The following is a 24,113-nucleotide window of genomic DNA, read 5'->3' as shown; positions in this document are numbered from 1 at the left end:
TTCCCCAGGATGACAGAGCTCATTCTCACCAGGGTCTTGTACTCCACGTCTTCCCGCAGCAGACGGTTATCATTCAGCGTGTACTTGGCCTTGCGAGTTACGGCATCCACCGGCCCTTTATCTACCTGGTGTTTTATGGCCTTGAACAGCATGTACAGAGACTCGCCAGCAGAGTCCTACACACACACACACAAAGATATTAGTATTGGCCAAACACACTCTGCAGGAGAGAGTGAAGGGCCTAGACAAGGACAAGCTGTTAAGGCTCTGGTTCGCTTTCAGCCGCTCCCGGAATACAAGCACAGAGAGAAACCTGAACTAAACGTCCGAGTGAGTCGATGTCTAAAGCCTCTACTGCTCACAGGGTCCTGGGACAGGTTGCTAGGGCAACACATGCACACCAACAGGCGTTTAGGTCTTCATCAGATGAAGAACACAGCGCCTTGCAAACCCCCAATGCCACTTTAAAAAAGTTGGGTTTGAATGTGACAAGAACAAACCAGAGCGTCACTGTAAAGTGAAAGGAGGAGGATACATGACTGTTTTTTTCCTCAAGCATGTAACTGAAAATCCTGCTGAGTTTTTTATTTATCACTCCCCAAAAAATTGTTTAAAAGTTTGATTAAAATATGTATTGGATTCCGTTGATGAATCTACCAATCAGTGGACAGAAGGCGAAGTTGTTAATGATGACGTCGATTTGCGTTGTTTTAGAATTGTAGTCTGCCTGTAGTTTTAGCAGGAAGTGAACGAAGCCGTTTAGTCCGTGTTGGCCACGCTTCCAAGTATTGAATTAACTTTAACAGCCGCCTTGTTCGGCTCGGCACTTCTCTCTTCATCACGGAGGATGGTTGTTCACAGCGCAGGCAACTTCAGGTAATCTTCATAGTATCAAACTGCCGCATTACACATGTCACGGACTGGGTGAAATTTCAAACCTGAACACATTCCACGTCTCCATGAAGTAATCATTTCTCAACAGCCGAAGGTCCAGACCCTCCAGATGAAATGAACGTAGAACAAGGGGCTGGTTTTTAAGCCTGAAGTAATTTCCTTATTATGTACATAAAAATCATTTATTGACTTTGATCAAGTCTGACTTCAGACATTAGAGAAGCAAAAAACAAAACAAAAAAAAAAGATCTAGACTTCTAAGTGGCTCTTCAGCTATGGTTTTCTTGAGATACCCTTGAGTCAATCCATCAATTTATTCATCTATGCAAGATGTTCGATGGATCTGCAATTATAGGTCAATAAAAAAAAGAAAAGAACTGCTTTGGTCAAAGGATGAACCAGCCCAGTTTGACCTTCAGCTAGTCGTAAACTGACTCCCTGTCTCTATTTTATAACAAGGAATTTGAAAGTTATTAGAAACGAAATGAGTTGGACATTCTAAGGTTCAGGAACGTCTAGTCAAGTCGTCAAGGCCTTCAAGGTCTTCAGAGAAGATTTCTACTATTCTTCTAAATCAACAACAATAAACATGATTATCATAATTTATGACAGCTTCAAATTAATTCAAACTGTTTTCATAAATGTAGCAACCTGACAGAAAAACATAAAAGTTGATGATTTTCTCATTTCTGTAAGTCAACCTTCCTTTGGAGAAAAACAACTGGTCTGAAATCCTTGGTCTGAATGGTGCAAAATCACACAATTTGTCTCAAGATCCCAACAAATTTCTCACCAACAATTTGCACAGAAACCTCTCTTCCTGCTCTTACTGACCCTTAGGAATGTGTAGAGACAGATGGACATCCAGTTGGTCAGCAGTTTCTCCACCACCGTCTCTGTCCTGCAGGCACACACGGCCAAGGTCTCAGAACCGCTTTAAAGGCTCAGTGTACTATGAGGTTCCCCCCCTTCTCCTCCCTTCCTACCTTCGCAGCATGAGTTTGGGGTTCTTGGCCACATACTGCTCCACCAGGTCGTTCAGAAGAGTTTTGAGGATGTCTGTGAAATACTCCAGCTTGCCATGAAGAGCCACGGTCAGCAGCGAGGCCACATAGGCTCGGTCTCTGGGGGAGAAGGTCCGCTGGCTCTCCAGAGTATGAATGAACTGAAGGCCAGAAAGCAAAGGTGAGATGTAGTTAAAGAACGAGGTAAGTCATGGAACAATTCAGCTGTAAAGCTGGGATGGTTTCATAAATTCTCAGACTTGATTAGACATTAGCCAGCTAGCATACCCAGGTGGGCTGATGGTTGTTAGCAGGGATGCTAACAGTGAGGATGAGTACCTTGGTGAGGAAGAGTTTGCTGTTGAGCAGGTTGGACAGCTGGATCAGGCCCTGCTCCACCGTCTGCCGCCGACACTCCTGCATGTCCAGGCCTCGCCTCAAGGGCGACTCCCGGTGGCCGGGGAAGAAAATGCGCTCTGCATACATGCGGTAGTCGAGGAAAGGGATACCTGAGCCCACCAGGTCGCTGGACATGTCCATCATCTCTGTCATCAGGTCTGGGTGGAGGCAGAAAGGTGGAGGTCAGCTCAATCACCAGCTTCTCATATTTTTTAAGCACTCATGTTTTCGTTCTTATTCAGAAACAAGGAATTAGAAGATTATCCTTGTTTAAGCAACATTAAACAAGGATATTGTTTAATATCCTTGTTTAATAGATCAGAAAATGTATCTGATCTATGTTGAACTCCAAAAAAAACTCAATCGTAGAAACATGATGTTTATTGATGCGTTTATAAGTGAAGTTCTTAGTTTTGAACGTTACCTGTGAACTCCTTCTTGCATCGGTCCCTGACGCTGGTCTCCAGGTTCTCCAGCTGGATCTGGACCTTCTTGTAATCCCTGAGAGCCTGCTTACTCTTCCTCCTGACAGCCAGCAAACAGAGAGCGAGGCAGAACGGTTACCACCACGTTTCTGAGACGGCTCTTCAGACAAAGCCTGGATACGGGTCGGATCTGATCCCATGCATGATCCCAGAAACCAGCGGAGCTTCAAGTGGGTCGGCACCGGGACGTCATACCAGCACTATAACATTGTTCCCTCACCATACGGCCAGGAATAATAATAATAATAATAATAATAATAATAATAATAATAATAATAATAATAATAATAGATCTTAGATAATATGTCAAAGGTAAAATATTGGTAAAATGCTGCAGATTTCAGATGCCAGACCAGATACTGAGAAGAAATGTGTTTTACAAACCTTAATATTAATAAGGAATTTATCACTTTTATTTTAAGTTTTTTTTGATGGGGACAGACACACATCGACAGACAAACTGAACAGAACAGCAGTCCAATGTTTGAATCATAGTGCTATTAGCAAAAGCTATAATTTGCAGCACTTGTCCTTCGATGGGCTTTTTAAACAGTACATCTAAAAACTAGTAGAAAGTGAAATAATGATTTGAAATTACCCAACATGATGTTGACAACACATATATATGAAACAATTAAACATAAACATAAAAACACTAATAACATATTGATTTTTATGTCTATGCTCACACCATTAGACTTGAAGTTAATAAATGGCTCCATGTTGCTTTGAACTTGTGGTTTTGATTTAAAACCAGCTTTGTTCTTCTGTTCTCTTTCTGTACATTAAAAGCATTGATTTATAGACTGATGGACAGAATGATATAAAAATATCTCCCATGTTTCTGTATGGCAGATAGAGGAGAGTCGTGTAAGGGTGTAAGGGTTCAGGTTATTTTAGGGTACTAACCTGTAGATGAGGACAATCATGAAGACAATGAGGGCGACTATGGACGCCCCAACACCCACTCCGATCTGGGCCTCCAGTGGGAAGGTGGGCGAGCTGAGATTGTCGTACTGAACCTTACCAAGAGAGATGTTCAGGTGGCCCATCTGTACCTGAAACACACGCACTCTCCTTTAAGCAGACGGTACCGAGGACAGACCGACCAGCTGAAGGAGCATCTCCTCAGTAGGAGTTGAATGTACTGCGGACTCACAGTGAATTCTGGAAGATTGTCTGAACCCTCACACTTCCTGCAGCTCGGCTGCTGAGGCGGCGGCTCGCAGTACAGATGGTTTCTGGTCAGGGTCTTCACAGCACACACCCCCTCCCCTATCAGCACAACCACTTCTTCTTTGGTGATGGCAAGGTCCAGGTTGTCCCCCTGAAAACCCACACAGACCCATCGCTTACCTTCAGGTTCCAACTATGTTTCTGTACAGTTCTGTTCACTAAGCAGATTTCCTGAAGGGTCTGGAATTGACCTTTCCAGTCTCGTGCTACACATTCTAGTAACGGCTTTAGAAAGCAGGTTCCTGGTTCCTGATGCTGGAACACGAACCCGAGGTGAGGAAAGAGGACTAGTTCTGACCTCCAGCTGGATGAAGCTGCCGGGGTTGTAACGGTACGCCTTCTGCGGCTCCTGTTGGTTCAGAGGCTTCAGGACCGGGTTGGGCTGGTAGGTGAAGGCCTGGGAGCTCACACTGCTGAAGTTAAAGCACAGACTGTCCAGCAGGAACTGGACGGAGATGCTGGAATCCAAGATGGAGGAGTTGGCGATGGGGGAGCGGCAGAGGATCAGGGAGGAGTTGGTCACCTCACAGAGCTCCAGGACCTGAGGAGGAGAGAAACAAGGTCGTTTCTGGGAACTGGGTTGAAGGTCAGAGGTGACGGAGCATTTTCTGTTGTTGCTCCCAAGTAATGGAACAAGTTACTATTGAGTGTCACACAGGCCTCCTCTGTTTCTGTTTATAAATCTCTTTTAAAAACACACTTTTATTCTCTGACTTTCAACACACTGATCTCGTCTTGTAGGAACCTCAAAATACACCTGCAATACACACGTTTGTGTACGTTTTGTATGTCTCTTACATATTTCTGTTATGATGTAAAGCACATTGTTTATCCTACCACTTTTGAAATGTGCTACAAAAAAAAACTTGATAAATTGAGAACACAGACGTTTGTATTTCTATCCACACTATGACTTTGTATTGACTTCCATTTTATGCATAATCCAGACATTTTCCCTAACCCTCACCTTGACTAAAACCTGATTCACATCACACCTCTAAGTCTAACCCTGACCCTACAGAAGGGGGTCCACCGTATTGGTCACCATAAGACAAGAAGACTAGCAAATATGCCAGAAATGGCCTTAAAGAGGATAGGTAGACAAGTACACACACATATACACACCTGTGCAATGGGGCAATGTGGCTCTATACAACACACTGGGTCCTGAAGCTTCCTGGGAGTCCGCCCCGGCCCTGCTGTCCTTCTCCTCCTGCTCTCGCTGACGGACGTGGTTGAGAAGATGTTCACCACCATGTGTGGCTTCTGCACCACATCCAGGTTGTGGCCGGACACGCTGACGAGGCGGCCACCGCTGACGGAGGGAGAACAGGAGATTTAGAGCCGGTCTCAGGCTGAGCTAGGGGGCCACAGCGAGGCGGGGTCAGACTTACTCCAGGAAGCTCTTGGCTGGCCAGGCGCTGCTGATGCTGGGGTTGTGGGTGTAGTTGTACAGGGGGGTGTGGAGGTGCCGGGGGGTGCTGCCGTAATGCAGGGTAACCCGGAACCTTCCTGCCTCACTGCTGCTGCCGGTCACACACTGAACAATGGAGTTCTGCACCGCTGACACACTGAGGACGAGACACAACCGTCACCAGCAGGGAGTGGGCTTTCCTTCTATTCCCTTACTAATAGAGGAAGGTCAAAGGTCAGTCGGGATTCAGACTGCAGTATTAAAATATCTTTCTTACAAATAAGTGACAAATATGATCCAGTGAGAAACGGGGCCGACAACAAAGATTAAAGTACTGTAGTAATCACTGAAACTTCCTGTTGTCCTGAGGGCCCCGTTTGGCTAGGCAGGGGCTCAAACCGAAGTCCAAAGATTTTTGCATTAGACAGGGCAGCCACTGATTGGTGGATTGGCTGCGAGGGCCGATCTTCCAGATCTCAGTAAGAGAAGTGTTAGAATGTCTCGATGATTGTAATTTTGACTGACGGCGGGGGAACAGCAACATTTCGTTTGGACGGCAACAATAACCAGCAGCCAAAGCTAACAGTTCAGACTTTAAACAATGAAAACTGTGCATCTCCTCACATTTTACAGGGGACCTCCCCCACTGTGATGGTGAGGTCAGAGGGCAGGCCTGTCAGCAGCTTCCGGCCGCTGATGGTCAGAGTGGTTCCTCCGGCCTTCTGACCTCTTTCAGGTGAGACAGCAGTGACAGACGGGTCCTGAAGCGGAAATGGGGACAGATCAGAGGAGGGACAGCAGAATTTCCACCTCCATGAAGATCAAACACACAGCAGCAGTAAACAGCGACAGAGAATTATATTATTATTATTGTCGAGGGGTGCATCAGTTGCAGTTTTCTGGCCGATCGCCGATCTATAAAAAGCCTGACCTGCACTTTTGTTTTGACTGAAATATCGCTAAATATAGCAAGAACGTTGATGAGTCTGCAGCAGTAGGATGACAAACTTGCAGACATGACCTGGTGGGCCGGTCTGTCAGTCAAACCTCTCTTATAGCAGAGCAGAAGAGGACAGTGGTTGATTTTTAGACCTTTCCTGAGGTAGATGACAGCTTTGGGGAGATTTAAACCTCATTTAATTGCAATTAATTGTGGCAATAAATCCAAATTCTTATAATAAGTATTTTATCATAATAAATCAGTGACACTTTCTACGCGGTTAGCAGAAAGACATACTCTCTGCATTTGGCTGAAAAGTGACTACAGGCTGAATTAACTTTGACCTGTTCCACTAGTAGATTTTATTTTATGTGAAAGAAATTTTATTTCAAAATTAATATATTTATTGTTTGCACGATAAAGCAAAAAAAAAAAAAAAAAAAGCAGCTAGTTGACTGAACCTGGTAGCTGAAGAGCTGACTGGAGCTGCGCCGGGCCCCTCCACTGACCGTCACAGACACAGTGCCGTCCTTCTCGCCACCACTGCTGCCGGTCCGGCACACTATCCTGGAGGACAGGCGTCACACACAGCTCACACACATCCTCAGCATCAGAAGTTCCTGTTAGAGAGAAGCAGGCTGTGTGTAGAGCACCTGGAGGAGACCTCGTACAGGTCCAGCAGGACAGCACACGGCACCTCGGCTACCGTCACCGAGTGGACGATGTCCTCAGCCTTCTGGCCCAGGTTGGACCCGGAAATGGTCACCAGGGTGCCCCCCTCCAGCAGGCCAGACAGCGGCTCAATCTGGAGGAAACACGGCAGAGCTGCTCACCACCATCACCATGGAGACAGCTGATGGTTTTTAAAGACAGCTGACGCTATGCCACAGGTTAGTTCAGGTTGGGAGACAAAAAGAATCCAAAATCAACACAGAGATGGTTTAGAGAAAAAAAAAAGATCCAGGTTCTTCCCCGTAAGGATGTTCTGTCAGGATGCCGTTGGTCTGCCACAGCTACCGGTTCAGGCAGCAACAGATGGACTCACCGAGTGGATGACGGGAGCCGGACACGTCTGCTGGACTTGTTCACTGCAGGAGTCTGAGTACAGGCATCTGGCGGTGTGGCCGCTGCACCACACACAGCCGTATCGCTGGTCAGCGGTGTGGCAGCGGCTGCAGTCCGACCGGCCCACGGAGCAGTTGTACAGGGTCACTGACGGCAGAACAACAGAGTGGTGTCACACCAACGCCAGGTCTGCAGAACTCTCTAGAAAACGTGGATCTGAGCTGCCCGCAGATAGACGTGCCAAAGTTTCTCCACTGTAACCCAACAACAGCTCCACGGTTTCATTTAAACCCAAACGTTCCTGGCGCTGCTGTAAACATGCTAACTATTACTTCTGTATTAGAAACAGCAAACTAAGGCTAGCATGAATCAACACCAAGTAGTTTGTAGGTGTTTCTACAGATTTTAGCTGCTTTGTTGTTTTTCCACACTCAGGCGGATAATCAGTCAGGCTGTCTGCTCAGGTAGCCAACTGTAGTTTTAACTCAGTGGCTCTCTTGGTTTCCATGCTAGGACTGGGATGCTTTTGCAAGCGGGGATATTTAACCTTTCAGTAACACTTTATTTGAAGTGGTGTGCATAAGACTGACTTCACACCGTCATAAACATAACACCTGTTATGAACATGGATTCTTCACGAATGACTGTTGTCATTAAGGGTTAGTCAGTAAATAATACTTTTAATTGACTTTTACTCCAGGTTTTAATGCTACTTTGCATTAAAAGTGTCATTATTTACCAACTGACACTTAATGACAACAGTCATAACCATTCATGAAGACTCCATGTTCATAACAGGTGTTATGTTATGTTTATGACAGTGTCAGTCTTATACACACCTCTTCAAATAAAGTGTTTCCAAACTTTTTGTCTTTTTTGTCAATGAGGAAATGCTGTTCCTTTCAGCCAGCTGACTGGCAAGGTGCGGCAGACTGAGAAAGCTCTCCTCCAATCACATTGAACATAACCGACCTCAGCAAGCCGTGCCGTCTGAACACAGAGCAGAGCAGGCGGGTCTCACCGTGTAGATTAGGAGCGGTGTCCACATGAAACGTGTTCCTCCTCTTCACATACACCATGGCACTGTAGTCCTCCACCGCAGCAGAGTACGAGTACTGAACACACAGCAGGGTTGGGTTCAAAGAAAAGCATTCCACAAGTTCATCGTGCCTCAGGTGAGGCTGGCATCACGTCCTCTGGGCTCAGTCTGACTGGAACAGTTGGAGCTCCGTGTTCTTTACCCACATCAGAGCCCCCTGGAGCTGCCAGGACCCACTGATACATCTATACACACAGTTCAGTTAAAGTTCATCTGAAATGTTGGACGGTGACTGAGTCTTTTTGGGCCATAATTTAAAAATGCAAAATAACACCACTGTCTAGATCAGGGGAGTCCAAATCTTCTTGTCACGTGGAGTAAAATTACAAAGTCAACAGGACTTTGTTTATCTCCTCAATAATAAACGAAGCATTTGATACTTTTATGAAACCAATAAAGTAGTCAGATTTGTTGCTGGAAAATAGGGGTACACCAATTTATCGGCCAGTCGATTTATTTTTCTGTTGACATTTCAGACAAAGAAATTGGTATTTTCCAAAATCAGAATGATGGGGAATTGGCGATCGGCCAGAAAACTACAATCTGTGCACTGCACTGGAAAGGGAAGCGTAAATTATCTTTTAATATTAGAATGCATGTTTGCTAAATAAATTTAGCACATTTTCTAAGTATACATTGGAAAAATAAAACACAATTTAGTCAATTCTGATAAACAAAATCATGATTTAGGTCACTTTGTCTTTGAAAATTGTTGCTATGTTTAGCCAGGTTAGATAAATTCCCTAAAAGCTGATATGAGTGCAACAAAGCTTGTTTTTGAGTAGAAGTCACCAGACAGAAAGTAAAAAGCCTGGTTACTTAAAGACAAACAGTTGGCGTTACCAACATTTTCTATTGTAAATTTTTTTTTTTACTTTCCTTGTGATAATTTTTCCATAAATAAATAAAAAGTCTCCATCTACATCAAACATCTGTGCACATAAACAGTGGAATGTATTTCAAACCTTGTGTAGCTGACAGGTGATGTAGAAGCTGGATGGATTCATGTCGTCAGACTCCACAAAGGCTTCCACCACCACCGTCTGACCCTCGATAACCAGCACACACTCATAGTCCAGCTCTGCATCCTGAACACACACACACAGAAGTTTAACAAATGCCTTTGGGTCCAGTCTGGTTGCACAGACGGATCGGGAGCGTTGATCTGCACCTGATACAGGTGGAGGTTGCGTGCCAGTAGCGTGATCTTCCTCTCCACCTGGACGGGCAGCAGGGAGGAGCCCTGGACCTTTTCCACACAGGGACATGCAGAGGAGCCCCAGCTGATGTAGGGGCCCTCATCGCCCTGCAGTGAGACACAGTCACACAACGTAACGACCCCGCAGGCCCCGAGCTCCCGCCTGCAGCATGGACTACCAGCTACGAGAGGACAGAGGCGGGTAGAGCAGCCAAACATTGTACTCAAGTAAGAGCAGTGACACTTCAACATGTTTTTACTCAATGAACATCCTCCAAGAAATGATTCAAGTAAGAGTAAAAATGTATTTGGTAAAAAGTCTACTCAGGTATTGAGTACGTGATCACATTATCGATCATTTATTCAATCATTAAAAATCACATAATCAGCTGAATCAGAGTATTAAATTATGTGGAAAATTTGGTATTTTAAAGATCAGAATGAAAATAATTCATATAGACACCATAATTATGAAATAACACAATCAGGCAATAGGAAAATTTGTCTAAATTTTTTTCCCCCCCATTTCAAAATGTATGAAACTTTAGTGAAAATTCCTGATGTGCGTCTGTTGATTTTTTTGGTTAAAACATTTAGTTTTTTATTCAGTGGGCAGAGAATCTAAAAATTTTACTCAAGTGAGAGCAATGACACTTTGTACTAAAATTACTCAAAGAAAAGTACAACGTTTCCAAAAAGTTACTCAAGTGACTCGAGTATTTGAATAAATGTAGCTAGCTACTACCCAACTCTGTGTGAGGATGAGTGCTTTGAAAAAATGTGTTTTAATAAAGTTTTAGACCAACTAATCATCCTCCCTCCATCATATGTCGGACTTGTCTCCAGGCACACAAAAATCTTAAAAACACTTTGATCTCCAGAGAGTATTTCTTTGTTTTTCTTTTTTCTGATGTTGATCTTTTAAGCTTGCCACCCTAACCGCTAACTTGACATGCTAGAGACAGTTTTAAATGTTAACTATGTTATTATTTCGTCTTTGTTTTGAAATAATAGTATTACATATAAATGACAGCTCGTATCTTCGTTAATTTTAATTCCTGGTGGGAAATCTGGATTAGCAGGCCGGAGAGAACCTCGGTCATCAGTGGATCATTGGGAACCGGCTCAGTGGCAAACAGGAGCTCAGATTACCATGTTCACTGTCCAGGTCAGTGGCATCGTCTTGTCATTCAGCCATGTTCTGTGTGCGTTTAGGTGTGTGTGTAGGCGTGTGTGTGCGTGTGCATGTGTGTGTGTGAGGATGGACTGTGTGACTAAGTTGCTACAGAAACCGACTGATCTACAGCATCAGGAAGGAAAGAAAGTGATGAGAAAAGGTCCATAGTGGAGCAGAGCAGCTGGTGTTGTGTGGTCTAGGCACAGCAGACAGACAGGAAGAGCAGCGGCAGAGGAGACGACTGGAGCGTTTCAGTGGGATGTACAGTTTCCAGTTTGAATTCCAGTTAGACGCTGGGAGTAAAGGGAAGTACTGGTGAGCAGGTTAAGGAGGCACAGAGGGCGGACCGCGCGTCAACTCACCGGTAGGAAGGCATCAGCTGGATCATCCTGGTAATCCAGTTCAGGGTTTGAGTCTGTTTCCCTCAGCTGGGCGTATGAGGGGGGGTCACGGTCTTCGCCGTCACCTGACAGCCTGGCTGTGTCCTCTTCTGTGCCCTCAGTCAGCGCGTCTGCTTGCTTCGACTTCCAGGTCTGGTCAGGGTCAAAGTCGAGGTCATGGTCCGGGTGGATACCTCCTTCTGGGCTCAGTGAGGGACTGGGTGTGAGGTCCAGGTTGGGGGAGGGGTCAGTAACAGCTGCTCCCGCCATAAAGGTGGTTGTGGGCTGGGGCTCATCGTCAGGTGAGGTCACGCTCAACGTTTCCTCACTAGGGGGCGACTGCGTGACCCCACTCAGGGTGGAGGCGTCCGAGATGACCAGAGGCATCACGGCTTCCTGATCCCCACTAAGGCTGTCGGCCCCGGTGACAGGCAGAACCTCAGTCGCTGCCATGGCAACTTGGTCAGATTCGCTCTGGGTGACAACGACGAGTCCCCCCACTGCAGTGGACCTCTCCGCCCTGCTGGGCGGGGCCGGGGGCGGAGCCGAGCTGGAGGGCTGTGGGGGCTCAGTGCTGGGCATGGGGGAGGTGGCTAACGCCCCGCTGGTTACTATGGCAACAGGAACAAAGCTTGTTGTGGCAGCAGTGGTAGCTGATGGCGTTATGAAAGGAGTGGAGGTTGTCATGGTGACTGTAGCCGCTGTGGTAGTAGAGGTTGGGATGGTTTTCATGGGTTTGGCGGTAGGGGGGGGAGATGTGGGGAGTTTAAACTGAGGAGGGGGGGAGACACATGAAGGAAGGGGGGGGAGACAAATCAAAAACTTACAGAAAATGGAAAACAGAACTGAATTTGCTGTGCTAAACGCATGCATGGACACATTAGCTGCGACAAACACCCAGGTTAGCTTAGCCTGGAGGAACGCTGCCTTAAAACCAGCTCATTACGTCACACAAAGGACAAAATGGCTGCCAGTGAAATGGGTGTCGTACGTCAGGTGGAGTGTTTGTGGAGCGCTGGCTGTGAGCAGAGAAAGGTCCACTCGTGGCGGAGCGAGCGGCCACAGAGTGCGGCGCTCTCCTCCTCCGTTACTGTGACTTACATGCTGGTTGTAGATAATGGCGCCCTCCTCGCACTCGGCCTTGTGGGTACAGGAGTGCTGGTGAACGCACCAGTTACAGCCCCATTTGCTCAGCACGCATCCACGGCAGCTGCACACAGACATAGCACCAGAGACGGTGACATTGGGGGAACCATCAGCACACAGCAGGAAATATGGCAAGAAAAAGATCTAAGTGAAGCTGCACAGCCTTTAAAACATGTTAACATCCTCGTTAGCACCAGAAAGTATGGAAAAGTAGAATCTGAAGATGAAACCAGGCTGGATATTTCAGCAAGACAATGACCCCAAACACACCGCCACAGCCCGGTGGGGCTCTTTTCTCCATACAGTTCTACATTATGTCACATCAGCTGATCGTGAACTCAGCTGTACCGACTACTTGTGCTTTTATCCACATTTGGTTATCCACATTTCAGGTTCATTGTAAATGTGTTTACATTGAAAAATGCTGAGAAGCTTAAAAGACGTGAAGTTACATAAAAACAGGACAAAGTGTTAAGATCAGCAGCAGACAGACAAGACGAGCACTGAGTGGTGACTTACGGAGAGCTCCCAGACTGCTGTTTCACTGCCATGCAGTCATAAAAGGTGAAGTCCCTGGCTGTTACCGTGACATCCCCGAAACGGACAGACAAGGTGAGAGTGATGAAATCTGATGGCAGAACACACACACACACACACACACACACACACACACACACACGCAAACAGAGTGAACATCATCTCTTAACCAGGAAACCAGCAAAGCTTTAGCCAGGCTTATCAACTCTGAGCTACATCATATCAGTACTATGATGGGAACATCATGACCATCATCATCATCATCATCATCATCACCATCTTCATAAAGTGCTTTAACACCAGCAGCAACTGAAACAAAATGTTGAACATGAGTAATAAATAAATAAATAAATAAGATAAAAGAAACCATAAGAATAAAGCAACAAAGCTAAACACATAATAATGAATAAAAAACTCAATTCAAAACACAATCAGACAAGACATATAAAATTAACACCAATAAATAGCGGTGCACCGATTGCTGATTTTGTGGCCGATCTTTAAAAAGCCTGACCTGCTGACCCATTCTGATTTTGGCTGATTTTGATAAAGTAGCACAAAAGCTCAAATTAAGCATCTTTATGACATTACTAAAACAAAAATATCTTCATGTCTGTGTGACAGATTTTGGAAATGTGTCCTGATTTGTAGGACCTGCTTTATGTGGAGCTGCTTCTGTTGTTACAATGTTTTTATCACAGCCTTAAAGGCTGAATGAACAAATACAACACAAACAATAACAGCATACATGTGATTATGCAGTAGACAGTACATAAACAGATTTAAGCAGAACTGTGCATATTAGGATTCAGATTAGTGGCCACTGTCCTAGCTGCTTTAGGTAAGATGGAGTGGGTTTGATTTGATTTAGCTGTGTGTGCACATGCAGCATGTGTCGATACAATCTACACACACACGCACACGCACGCACACACACACGCACTCACACACACGCACACACACAGAGGTTAATCCCAACACAACGGGGCTCCAAATCCCTTAGTCACAAAACCAAAAAGCTCATACCAGTAATTAAAATCCCTCAGTTGGAGGTTCAAAGCGATCAGACTCAACAAGCAGCGAATGCTGGTGAATAAAAACAAACAACCTCAGGCCTCTAAACCAGTGTTTTTCAACCTTTTTTGAGTAAAGGTACATTATTTTAATTGAAAAAAATCTCGAGGCACACCACCAACCAAAAATGTAAACAAAGATACTCCGTAGTCGCTAGTCGCCTATATTACATATATAGTCATTCTTATCAAAGTCTCTTGAATAGGAATCAAATAAACACAAACATTTATTTTGATCACATTTCATATTTCAAATTGCACTTAACACGTCCTCTTCAAAAATACACCTGAATAGTGCCACAACACTGTGGTGTTAAATTTAAAGAAGTTGTAGAAAACTTCAAAGTGTTTTACAAACTAATCCACAAGCATTCTTATAGCCGGAATACAGAAAATAATTCTTATTCTGAAAGAAGMAATAACATTTGGGAAAGATTTCACTTCATATTCACTGTTACAATATGAAGAGTTGCATGTACAAAAYGTCAATATCTGTATATTTTACCCACCTAGTGTGAAACCTGTGAATGTTTGGATGAAAACAGCTGATTTCCTGGCAGAAATTGAAGATTTCAGTCTCTCTGGTTTTAGGTTTTATAGTAGCCAGGCTCTATTTCCCTCCTGTAGTGCCAGATCGACAACCCTCAACTTAAAAGCTGCATGATATGAGTTTGAAAACATTTCTCCGTCGTGCCTGCTGCTAGCATGTGGTTGTTCTAAATGAAAATCAGCGCTTCTTCTTTTGATTTACAATTTTGACTTCTAATGATTCACTTCCTGCTAGAGAGCCCCCTGGTGGTTGAAGAAAAATCCACAGAAAAGCCACATCGGGCTACAATCCGCATGGTTCAAAGCTTAGGAAAAGAGTAGCAGCTTATAGTCCGGAATATACAGTACCGTAGGTGAAATTGGAAAATTTCCACGACACACCTGACGATCACTCATTGCACACTAGTGTGCCGCGGAACAGTGGTTGAAAAACACTGCTCTGAACAGAACAAGCTGGACCCACCCTGTCCAGGAGGCACCATGGGTATTCTGCTGGAGTCCGGAGATTGGCAGGTGACTCCAGCCTCGGTGACGGCGGCAGGACTGCGGCTGTCCTGGAACAGGCAGGAGTACGACTCGCCCTGTTCCAACACGGGGAGTCCTGGGACGGACAGGGACACCTGAGGACAGGGGAGCAGTGGCACAGCAATTAGATTGTTATACATGGTTCAAAAGATGCAGAGGAGGAGGCTCAGTCGCTTTGCCACATGGAAATTACAAACAAATGTCTGGAGAGATAAAACTCAGCACCTGCGATTCACTAAGCAATTAGCTGGGAGCCTTCCTTTGGAAAGCTGCAGCTGTGTAAGCCTGGACAGACGGGCGTGATGTTCCAGCTACTGACAGCAGAACAAAGAGCAGACGACTCTGTCAGAATCAGCCGGGCTGGCCCGACTGTGTGCATAAACAAATACTACAAATACTACACTGCAAAAACACAAAACCTTAAGTACTTTTGGTCTAGTTTCTAGTGAAAATGTCTTTAGCACACTTAAAATAAGACAATAAACTAACTTACAGGTACATTTTCAGCAAGAAATATGAGTTTGTTTTAAGTAAATGATTCCTTAATACTTTTTTTTTTTTAAAGTTCTAGTTCCATTGGCACTTATGGGAAACATGTCCTGTTATAAGTGAAAAAATCTGCCAGTGGAACTAAAACGTTTTCATCAATATTAAGGAATTACCGACTTAAAATAAGCTCCTTTATCTTGCTGAAAAGCTACTTATAAGCTAGATTTGTCTTATTTCAAGAGAAGACAGTAGAAACTAGAGAAAAATTACTTGGTAAGTTTTTGTGTTTTTGCAGTGAACTGGCTTCTCCTTATGGGGCCCAAAGCCTGGGCCCCATGAGAGGAGGCGCCGTTTTGGGATTAGCAGTTAGGTTTAGGATTAAGCTGCGACTTAATTTAGATTCAGGACTAGATATGTTCTGCTGATGGTTAGCCTGCAGAAATGAATGAAAGTCAATGCAAAGTCCCTGTGAAGATACAAAAACATACTGTGCGTGCGTGCGTGCGTGTGTGTGAAAATGTTTAATAGCGGGTGTGAGAACCCACATCCCCCCCGCTCCCTGTTGGACCTGAGGATGACATGAGGACATCCAGAGCCAGAAAGAGTCCACATGCTCCAAACAAGCCAACCAATCAGAGCGGGCCCTGGGCAGAGCAGCTCCAACCCCCCAGTGAGCTCTAATCTCATCTCCACAGACCTCCATGGAGTGCAGACCGTGGCTGGACGACTCCCAGTGATTATCCCCCAGATAAAATGACTTTTCCCTGGGCTGGTTAACTAAACGGCAATCTTAAAACGGGCCCAGTAGAACTGGCTCTGTTCACAAAGTCTCTACTCTGATAAAAAAAAAAAAAGTTTTACCATGTAGCTAAGCATAGTTTGTTACTTTGCTTTGTGAAAGTAAGTGACCCTACCATCCTGCTCTCCTCCCGGCTGATGTTGAATGGGTTCAGCTCCTGAACACTCAGACACTGCTGCTCGATGTCGAAGCTCCACAGCCACTGGCCGGCTCGGTCCCCACGACCACACTGCGACCTCAGCACACACCTGCAGAGGAAAGGCAAACACACACACTGTGTCACACTATCGCCACAACTCACTCTGGAGTCAGAGTCTCCCTCACCGCACTGGTAAAGGAGCTACAGTAAACTGGACCCCTTTAACACATAAAATGAAAAAAAATGAGGTGGAAAAAATAAGAGAAAAATAAAACATTGAAATCCATCTGAGGGATAGAAATCTGTTTCCATGTCTTCAGTGTTCTTCCAGCTATTTGAGGGCGGGAGTTTTCCCAAATACAAAATATTTGAAAAGAAAAATGAAGTGATGAAAAATGATATGACTCAGTGATCACATCAAGATAATAAATAGGCTATTCATGCAAGAAAATTCTGGTTGAATTAAAACAGCATCATTCACTTCACCTGAAAGGGCATGAAGCAAAACCCTGCAAAAACACAAAATCTCTCTAGTTTCTAGTACCAATATCTTAGTACAAGACAAAAAATAACTTCTAAAAAACTTTTCAGGAACATATAGAAGCTTGTTGTAAGTAAATAATTCCTCAATATTGTTCTAGTTCCATTGGCAAATTATGTTATTTATAACATGGGGAAAATGTTTTGTTATAAGTGAAGAAATCTAGAACTTATTCATCAGTATTAAGGAATTATTGACTTAAAACTCCAATATATAGCTGAAAAAATATTTATAAGTCAGTTTTGTCTTATTTCAAGTTTCTAAGATGTTTGCACAGGAAAATAAACCAAAAATACTTGGTAAGATTTTGTGTTTTTGCAGGGCAGCAGAAAGGAAAGTATGAACGAATGAATGATTCCGATTGTTGTTTTCCCTTAATTAAAAACATAGTTTGAAAACTGCTTTTTAGTATTTATTGAGGTTATCGCTATCTGATGTTGTTATTAGTTCAATCATCTGAAATATTACATATGAAGGGGGAAAAAAAGTGAAAATAGGGAGAAATCCATCGTCTCTTTTCACAAGAGTGAGACATAAAAAGACCCGCTTCCAAAATGTTTTGTGAAGAACACTAGAGTTGTGGATGATGAAGAGAAGGAAATGTCAAACATCAGACATGCTACAACAGGGAGCCTAATAGAGTGACAGAAGTTTGGGATTGGTTGTGTAAGGATCAGTCTGGAGGTGACTGAACTGTATTCATGTTAAAAAGAAAAAAAACATCTGAGTCATGGGGTAATCAGGCTGCTCTTTCTGAATGAACATAATCACATCAAATGGATGACTAATTACTGGGTGCCTATCGTTTCCTCGTCTTGCTAGCAGCTCTCTCACCTTCCCTCCAGGACGCACCAGCCGCAGTAGGGGTCATGGGCCAGCAGACAGGAGTGGCAGTCTGGGTGCTGCTGGCATTCAGCCACCGGCCTCTTCTGCAGCTGCAGCCAGGACAAAACAATCACACTCATTTGTGCAAATCAGCCACACTAAGCTCCTAAAAAAAATCTGATTATAAACAATAGATGGCCCACATTCCCCCAGTGCAACAACAAAAAATCAAGAATACGGTGGCCGGAATAATCCCAACTGCACGCACATTGCTGGAATAACTGGAGCAGAAAGCAAAGAGTCATTTCCTGCTTTGCTTTGTGCCCGCAGCGCGGCCGAGGGGCGGTGTGGGACGAGAGCGCGGCCGGAGTTTGTACCATGTCGCGGGTCATGATGAAGAGGTGCTCCTCCTCCTGGTCCAGAACCAGGTCCGAGCTAATAGGCGTGTTCTTCTGGATGGAGACCACAGAGTACTCCTCCACCTCGCCGTTTGGCCCCAGGAAAACCTGAGGAGAAACAAGACACCGGTCTGATCCCTCTGTCTACACGTTACAGAAGGCATGACTGGGCCAAACGGCATCAAAGCTTTGAGAGACAGACAAAAAACTACAAAGCAAGAGAGGAAGGATTTCAGGCATGTGGCTGAGGAATGTACTTTCATCTCTCTTAACTGCTGAATAGGGTTCCACCAATTTATCAGCGCCGATTTCCTCAATTTTGGGAGATCAGTGATCGACCGATACTTGCATGTCAAGCCGATCTTATCCACCTCAGCAAAGGCCTAAAAATGAACCACTTTCCTCTTCTGCTCACCAATGAGAGAGGTTTGACACCGGCCCACCAAGACATGTCTGCATGTTTGCAATTAACAACACTCTCTCCACTGTTGCCAACTCAGCAACTTTCTTGCTGTATTTAGCGACATTTCAGACACAAAAATTGGTATTGGCCAAAATTGGAATCAGCAGGTCAGGCTTCTTAAAGATCAGTAATCGGAGAACGGTCAGAAAACTGCAATCAGTGCATCTGTACAGCCAAACTTCACTATGTCATGTAACAGTAATAGTAACAGTCATGTTACTATGTTACTTCTCCACAATAAAATTAAAACCATCTGAAAAAGACAGATTCATAATCTCTTGATGAAATGAGATAATCTTTTCCACCTCAGTTTTTTTTTACTTTTTTTTTTACTGAGCACAACAAAATGAAACATCCAGAAGAATGTGTGTGTGTGTGTGTGCGTGTGTGTGCGTGTGCGCGCGTGTGTGAAGGTGTGCAGCAATAACGGCGCACAACCCCGAGTACAGTATGCTGCTATGTACAAGAGATAAAGTCCCATACACGCTGAATCTGATGTAACTGCATAGTAACATATTAATGGAGTCAGTGTTCCTTTTGTAATGCTCCTTCACTACGGCTAGCCACTGAGGACAAAGACTCCAGTGTGTGCAGGAGGTCTCTCAGCCTGTAAAATCCTCGTGTCATCACTGGTACCCAGGTCCTTCCCTGACCTCCAAGCTGACGTTATTGAGGGAAGTTTTAGACACAGACTCATAGATTTATTGATGCCCTGAGGGGGAACTGTCCAGTCACAGCACCAGAGAACAAGGCAGCTGAACAAAACACAATCTGTGCAAACTCATCATCTAAAAACAACTAAACACGGTAAATTCATCATGGCTAGGTGGAGTGTTGCGCCTGTTCATGTGCTGCGCCTCTGGAAACGATTCACATCGCTTCACTTTTTCCACCGTTTGTCATGTTCCGACCTTAATCCTAATTGGATTTAATTAATTTCTTGCCCCAAAAATCTGCACACAAGTGCCCTATAAATGCCAATGTGGAAATCTTTTTGAGTGCTTTTCACATTTGTTAAAAACAGAACATGAAGAAATCACATAAAATCACGGTGCTGGAAGCATGTGATGTGACTCCGTCAAGAGTCAGTCTGACTTCATCCAGAATGTGAAGAATGTGACATGATATGTCGTGGTCGCTTCAGGTGATGTTTTGTTCAGCCATGTCTCTGAGCTCTGAACATCTTCAACTACAGTCATGGAATATGACAGAACTGGAGGATAATGGCTTCCTGGTAGCTTCAAGTATGGTTCTAAACAAATCCTTGGCAGATAGTTTGTTATGGTTCTGTGATGATGCCCCAATAACTTCTAGAGTACTGCATCCCTCTGGAAGACTTCTGGTACATTTTGACAATCCAGAGTCAATAAAATCTCTTTTGGGCCTATTTTGACAAAAAAAGATGTAAGGTTGCTTTTATTGCAGTTTTCTAACTGGTTGCCAATCATGATCTTTAAAACTGGCAATTCCAGTTTTGGCCAATAAAAATATTTTATCTGAAATTTGCTAAATATAGCAAGAAAGTCACTGATTTGACTTTCTTGCTATATTTGCTATCTATCTGGATGAAGGTTAGTTGGGTCTCAAATCAGCATATAAATGTTTCCCATAAGAACCCAAATTCCAGTTAGAGACATCACTATATGCTTCTTGGATGGACATTATTTTGGCAATTGATACCGCAGTTCTTTGCTTCAAATGCAACATAATCATTCTTCTGCGTGAATAGGCAGTGTTATTGGCTGGACTGTCACCTTGTGGAGTTTCCCCTTGGAGTCTCCAAGGAAGGCGATGGTATATCCCTCCCTCATGCTCACAGCCACAGCAGTGAGCCGGGCAGACGGGCTGTCCAGTATGGTGTCCACTAGCACCGGGATCCGGCTGGCCATGGGGCTAGGAGTGTGGTCAGAGCCACAGGGGTAAGCATCCAGGGTGTTCTGAAATTCAGAACAGAACCATAAGAAGACAGTCGCATCGACGAGTCACTTAACCAAGGCTGAAGACTGAAAGAAGACAATTCACTTAAACACAAAATACCTACATACCTAACTACCTACCTACATAGGAAGGTATATAGGTATACCTAGCTATATAGGTAGGTATATAGCTAGGTATGTAGGTAGAAACATACCTACCCATGTATCTACCTACTACCTATATATACGTCCATCAACTCACCTGCTTTCCTGCCTCCTTCCATCCCTCCCTCCCTCTTTCTCCCGGCTCATTTGGGCTCCACATAAAATCTTTGAACTAATTTGTCTTGAATTCCTCTACAGCAACACCAAAAGCCAAAATGTTTCCCAAAGTGTTCCTGATGGGGCCCATAAAACTGTGGCAGGACTTCTTGGGAACAGTTTGTGGTTTGAGGATGAAATAAAACTGGACACAGTCACTATAAATCTGAAATAGGATTTGATTTTGCCTTCCCAGTTTGGGAAGAGGGAGTCTTGACTCTTCTTGTTGCAGAAGCTGTATTTTTAAACGAGACCGCTCCCCAATGGGTTCATTGCCTCATCATTAGCAATGAGAGATGGAGGCAATGAACCCAAGAACTCTGGCTTCTGGAAGCAACTTTTGATGGATTCTATGTTAATATGATGACAGGAACAGCTTTTGTGGTAGCAATACTTACCCTTCATCCACAAAACAAATATAGTGTGAGTGCTTTATAGGAAAATTTGATTCCTGCTCTTTTCTGCACAACTGTAGAGCACATTCAGCAAAGCAGAATAGATCTCTAAAAACAGCAGAGCAGACATCATGAAAGGAAAATGTATTATAGGATGTAAAAAATAAAGAGCCAGGTCTGGGAATATGTCATAGCAGCTTAAGCGGTGCCTGGACACTAGCTGGTTTGGCTGATGGAAGCCTATGATTACGCTGTAACGACTAATGAGTTCTGAGTATATCCGGAGTACCTATAGCCATAAATATAAAGGCCAGATCAGAGCCAAGATACATCTTGGTTATTCATTATCACTGTGAAACTTCACATTTCATCACCAGGAACAAATCTGCACTCTTAATGGCTTAAACCTTTTGTCCAAATCCACCCAGGGTGCAGATGGACCTTCCTGGCAAAGATGAAAAGTGGAGACAGATTGTTTATTTGCAGGGATCAAGTAAAGACTTAACGTTGTAATCATGTCGTAAATCTGCTTTTTGGCTTTAATTCTCAGAGGTTGCCTCCTTTCTGCAGTTTGTTGTGGTTTTCCTATTATGATCTTTCCATTATGACGGAAACAATATTTTTCTCCATTCTCATCAAATGGTGATCTCATGCCAAACATTACACATTTATCTTTGACGAGAAAACAAGCAAAGAGAAAGAAAACCACAAGTAGTCGACTAAATAAGAGTCGACTCAAGTTCAACAGTTATCTCAATCCTAAAGGTCGTTACTGTGGACCCCCAGGTATTCATGGGGGTTAGGGGCTACAAGTAACTGCCTATTTTTATAGTTCAAACACCAAATATACCTTAAAATGCTTTAATACACACAGAGGAAACCATATTAGCGCTCACGCAGTAACTAGCATCCAAAGATCTTACTTATCTCTGAATTTGGGGGTACAGTCAATCAGCACCATGGAATGTGAATGGTGCTTCTGGATTGGCTGCTAGGTGAGTTTTCCACAAAACTACAAATTTCAAGAAAACTGTCAATTTGAAACTTCAGTTGGACCCAAAGTGATTGGATTACGTGCACAAAAGCCCACTTTCCCCTCAGACATTCCGCTTAATAGTTGAGTGTAGTCACAGAGAACAGATTTATGGGTCATTGTGCTTACCTCTGGAAGGTTGGCACAGTTGGACTTGACTTCATATTCAATGTATGCCGCCTCCGCTCCTCCTTCTCTACCCATTTGTGTGTAGCACAGGTCTCTAGTTGAGTTAATTCTGCGGTCCACATCTTCAAGGTTGAACATGCACAGAGCGGAGTCCTCACTTGGCCGAGACGATGAGGTCAGATGAGTTGAGAAGACTCCGAGAAGGATCTCTGAATCTTGACCCTTAACCCCGTCCTTGGAGAATCCGAGCTGGACAGCTTGCAGGAGGTTGTACATTTTACCAGCCCTGGAGCGACACGTCAGCGGCACCTCTACATACGAGTAATAGGCCTGGTCATCTAAACATACACGCGAGACATATGTGCGGTACTCCCGTGACTGTGACTTCAGGTCCCGCCTGTAGAAGAAGAAGTACACATGGTGCCGGTGGGCGAACGAGGCCACAAAGTGGTGATCATATTCTGAAAGGCGGCCGGCGACGGCCAGCTTGGCGGTCTCCTCGTAGGAAAAGATGGGGGCTTGGGCTAGGTTTCGGGTGGAGATAGGTGGATGGCTGCTGGTATAACCTCGTCCCACAAACAGAACCGGCTGTCTGTCAGGGTGAGAGCGAACCACAAGCCCGACAGTGCTAACATTGGGGTGGTTGGCTGCTACATACTGAGTGTCCACTGGCTTGTCTGTGGAAAAAAGCACTACATTGATTGATGTCAGGTTACGCTTCTGGCATATTCCTTGATTGACACTCCCACAGGTAATAAGTTCCATAGAGTAAGGGTCAACCAGCAGGAGCTTGTTGTGGTTGCTGGTTTCCTTTGCTTGAGGGCAGTTGGTCTCTGTCACAGGGGGCAAACACTCCGGGCTGTCGATAACGGGTCCAGTGTCGTTCCGGAGCTTAAGCTGAAGTAACGGATCTAGCTGGAACAGCTGATCTCGAGCCCCAATGTAGACCCATCCTACACTGGGGTCAGGATGCAGGGCCAGGTGCTCGAATATCGTGTTGTTCCATTTAAAAGTGGGATAAAGGCCAGAGTGGGAAGACACCGATCCCTGTGCAACACCTCTGGATGGTGAACTAAATGGCTGAGCAAAGATGGCAACAAGCAGGAGGCACCGCAGAGCGTGGAGCATTAACGCTGAAGCAGAACACGCTGTCCCAGGAAGCATGGCAGTAGAGCTGAGGGAAAGAAACAATTTCAAATATCAGAAAGCATGTCTACCTCCAGTACAACAGAACTGCTAAAGGTTTTGCCATCGTTTCCTGTGCACTTCTGGAACATTGGCAGGACTGCTCATACAGCAGATCAGGCATGAGATGTTTGCTATAATAGCACATTACCTCAACAAGATACATTACAACTTGCAAAGATATTTGATCTGACTGAGATTCTGATGGTCTCCCAAGACACAAGGACCTATTACAGACTTGGATCTATGATCAGTAAGATGTGAGTTGTACTTGTACTTTGGTTCTTTGCTTATTGTTATATTGTATAAACTACTCAAAGTCTAAATTTTTCTACAATATTTTCTGTTAATCTAAGAGC

General features: G+C 44.4%; 1 protein-coding gene across 2 annotated transcripts in view; it reads right to left on the bottom strand.

Moving 5' to 3' along the window:
* plxnb1b (plexin b1b) overlaps window positions 1-24,113 on the bottom strand; it is a 68,124-nt gene that overhangs the window by 5,719 nt on the left and 38,292 nt on the right. Inside the window, exons 4-29 of one of the 2 annotated variants that reach the window (XM_008410420.2) lie at window positions 22,570-23,743; window positions 20,530-20,712; window positions 18,292-18,420; window positions 17,924-18,024; window positions 16,525-16,657; window positions 15,060-15,216; window positions 12,957-13,065; window positions 12,393-12,501; window positions 11,274-12,062; window positions 9,708-9,842; window positions 9,502-9,624; window positions 8,459-8,552; window positions 7,418-7,584; window positions 7,026-7,177; window positions 6,834-6,939; window positions 6,057-6,193; window positions 5,413-5,589; window positions 5,144-5,333; window positions 4,317-4,559; window positions 3,942-4,109; window positions 3,692-3,840; window positions 2,722-2,822; window positions 2,238-2,455; window positions 1,881-2,059; window positions 1,729-1,795; window positions 30-176 (exon numbers count right to left, since the gene is read on the bottom strand). In XM_008410420.2, the coding sequence (XP_008408642.1) occupies window positions 30-176; window positions 1,729-1,795; window positions 1,881-2,059; window positions 2,238-2,455; window positions 2,722-2,822; window positions 3,692-3,840; window positions 3,942-4,109; window positions 4,317-4,559; window positions 5,144-5,333; window positions 5,413-5,589; window positions 6,057-6,193; window positions 6,834-6,939; window positions 7,026-7,177; window positions 7,418-7,584; window positions 8,459-8,552; window positions 9,502-9,624; window positions 9,708-9,842; window positions 11,274-12,062; window positions 12,393-12,501; window positions 12,957-13,065; window positions 15,060-15,216; window positions 16,525-16,657; window positions 17,924-18,024; window positions 18,292-18,420; window positions 20,530-20,712; window positions 22,570-23,733 (5,427 nt within the window). In that variant the 5' untranslated portion in view covers window positions 23,734-23,743. The remainder of the gene's footprint in view (window positions 1-29; window positions 177-1,728; window positions 1,796-1,880; window positions 2,060-2,237; window positions 2,456-2,721; window positions 2,823-3,691; window positions 3,841-3,941; window positions 4,110-4,316; window positions 4,560-5,143; window positions 5,334-5,412; window positions 5,590-6,056; window positions 6,194-6,833; window positions 6,940-7,025; window positions 7,178-7,417; window positions 7,585-8,458; window positions 8,553-9,501; window positions 9,625-9,707; window positions 9,843-11,273; window positions 12,063-12,392; window positions 12,502-12,956; window positions 13,066-15,059; window positions 15,217-16,524; window positions 16,658-17,923; window positions 18,025-18,291; window positions 18,421-20,529; window positions 20,713-22,569; window positions 23,744-24,113) is intronic. The other variant, XM_008410421.2, reaches the window with a different exon arrangement.

The sequence above is a fragment of the Poecilia reticulata genome, linkage group LG5 (genome assembly GCF_000633615.1).
Source record: "Poecilia reticulata strain Guanapo linkage group LG5, Guppy_female_1.0+MT, whole genome shotgun sequence".
In the NCBI taxonomy this organism is placed as follows: domain Eukaryota; kingdom Metazoa; phylum Chordata; class Actinopteri; order Cyprinodontiformes; family Poeciliidae; genus Poecilia; species Poecilia reticulata.
This window is presented reverse-complemented; position numbering and strand designations above follow the sequence as displayed.